The sequence below is a fragment of the Perca fluviatilis genome, chromosome 9 (assembly GCF_010015445.1).
Source record: "Perca fluviatilis chromosome 9, GENO_Pfluv_1.0, whole genome shotgun sequence".
In the NCBI taxonomy this organism is placed as follows: domain Eukaryota; kingdom Metazoa; phylum Chordata; class Actinopteri; order Perciformes; family Percidae; genus Perca; species Perca fluviatilis.
The window spans coordinates 1,321,836-1,324,335 of NC_053120.1; the positions used below are offsets into that span (position 1 = coordinate 1,321,836).

At 44.0% G+C, this 2,500-nt stretch overlaps 1 protein-coding gene across 1 annotated transcript in view; it reads left to right on the forward strand.

Moving 5' to 3' along the window:
- Positions 1–569: 569 nt before the first annotated feature.
- The window catches only part of LOC120566171 (ephrin-A2-like), a 58,510-nt gene continuing 56,579 nt past the window's right edge, over positions 570–2,500 (forward strand). Inside the window, exon 1 of the mRNA XM_039812460.1 lies at positions 570–1,203. Coding sequence (XP_039668394.1) covers positions 1,040–1,203 — 164 coding nt within the window. The 5' untranslated portion in view covers positions 570–1,039. The remainder of the gene's footprint in view (positions 1,204–2,500) is intronic.

A 2,500-nucleotide genomic window follows, 5' to 3' on the forward strand; every position in this document is an offset into this window, starting at 1 on the left:
TTCAGGAGGGGGAGGGAGGAGAGGACGGGGAGGGAGGGAGGGAGGGAGAGGAGGACAGAGGGGGAGGGAGGGAGGGAGGAGAGGGAGGGGAGAGAGAGAGGAGGGGGGAGAGAGGGGGAGAGGGGAGGGGAGGAGGGAGAGAAAAATGGTTGTTTTGTTATAAGGCTTGTCTATATTCATTATTAAGATTTATTAATTGGCAAAATGGTTCCATAAAATCCGAAGATGTGCCAATAAAGCTTATTTGAATTGAAATGAAGAGAGAGAGAGAGAGAGAGAGAGAGAGAGAGAGAGAGAGAGAGAGAGGGGGAGGCTCCGCCCCCGCACAGGAGCAGCAAGGAGGAGCGAGGCCGGTGACCAGGACAGGCTGCTCCTCTCTGGGCTGCAGGCGGCTTTTCTTTACTGCTCCCTTTGTTCTGTGCGTTTATCTGGTCCGAATCAGTCTGGCTCGGCTCGGCTCGGCTCCGTCTGCAGAGGCGGACAGAGAAGCAAGCTACAGGCTTTTTGGAGGTCAAAGAGAAACAGAGTGGGAGATCCGGAGACTACCACTTCTGCAACCCCAGGGGTTACCGACAGAGGAATCCGGAGACCAGCGCTCTTGCAGCGGGGTTACCGACCCAGAGAATCCGGAGACCAGCGCTCTTGCAGCGGGGAGATTTTGGGGAAACGTCGCGGGGCTCCCCGGTCGGAGCTCCGGGTTGCTCCCAGCTAGATGTTACATAAAAGCCTGAAAGAAGACATAAATCCTGAATGAGCTCCGGTAGTTGCATGCTGCGGGTCCGACCCGGTTCTGACGGAGTACAAAAAGATGAAACTTTTGGACAGTTTGTCCTCGCGGAGGCGGTTCTTCTGGACCCATGTGGCGGATTATTATCGCTGTGCCTGCTGGGAAATAAATCAGTTAAAGTGATGAATATTTTTTTTAATTTTTTGTATTAACTCTACATTCGTGTCTGTGTGCTCCTGAGAGGTTTTTCATGTATTCTGATTCCGGTTCTGGTCTCTGCGGGTCTCGGAGCTGATAAGAGAAGACACGCGGATGTTAAGCGGGGCTCCGCGAGTTGCGCGGCCGCGCATGGAGCGCTGCGGGCGGCCGCTGCTGCTGCTGCTGCTCGGTCTGCTGCTCCGGTTCTGCTCCGCAGTCATCGACGACAGGCTCATCTCCGACCGGTACGCGGTCTACTGGAACAGCTCCAACCCCAGGTAGGACCCAGAAACCCCCGGTAGTGCCCCGGTAAGACCCGGTGTAAAGAGACTGTCACAGGACGGGATCAGTTTATTTCTTTATTTATTTAAAAGGGACAGAAAAACTGTGAAACGCTCCTTTTTAATCCCCCAAACTTTCTTTTTAATCAAAGACAGACAGCCTTAGTACGGAAGATGATAAGGGCCAATGTGCAAAATATGTATTTGATCAAAAGTGAATTTGAATTTTTGGCTCTTTTTTGATGCTTTTGACACTTTTTAAAACGTTTTATTTTAAATTCATGGTCAATAAACCTAATTTATATGACATTATACCTAATTCTTTAGTTAAAAAGGCAGAAATTATGAATTATTTTGACTAATAGTTAAGATCAGAGGATGTTGAGAGGATCACAGACAGGTTTATGTTAAAGTTTAGTCAGGAGACTGTTATAAAAAACAACAACATTTAAACATGTTGAAAAAAATGTAATGAAACATCCAAAATTCAATAACAGTAATCATTAATTTTACTTGCAAAGAACGTAGTATGGGTTCCATCCAACGTACATCATGCATCCATGTTATTTTTGGGCATTTTGGTTCAAAGAAACCCATATTTCTGATATAAAAAACGTTAAAAATGGGTCAAATTTCACCCGAGGACACACAAGGGTTATAGTTGAATAGGCTATTATTAGGGCTAGTTAAAAATAGATTAGTACCCCGGTAAACAGTCAGAGTCAGAACAGAAAAACCTTAAAAATGCTCCTTTTTAATTCCCCAAACTGTATTTTTAATCACAGACAGACAGCGTTGGTACGGAAGAGCATAAGGGCCAATATGAAGAATATATTTGAGTTTAAAGTCAGAATTCTGACATGAAAGGTTAACACTGTTAGGCCCTCCTTAAGCCTTGTGTTGGCTTCGGGTCGACCGTGCACTTGTCCTTCTGGGTCAAAATTATTACTTTTTTCGGACCGCTTTTTCTTATTTATATTTTTGACACATTTTCTGACATTTTTGTCTTTTTTTTTCACACTTTTTTCCATGTTTTTGCCACTTTTTTTCCCACATTTTCAATGCTATTTTTCACTAACACCCACTTATTACCAATAGTTTTACACTTATTTTTGGAAGTCATGGTCAATAAATCTCATATACCTGATTTCAGAAATGATGAATGATTTAGACTAATATTATAGGAACGTAATCTTGGTGGAGAATCACAGATGTGTGGATCTCAAAGTTTAGTCACGTTTTTGAGACCATTTCAATTTTTTTCAAATGCCAGAAAATTGAAAACCCACAATCC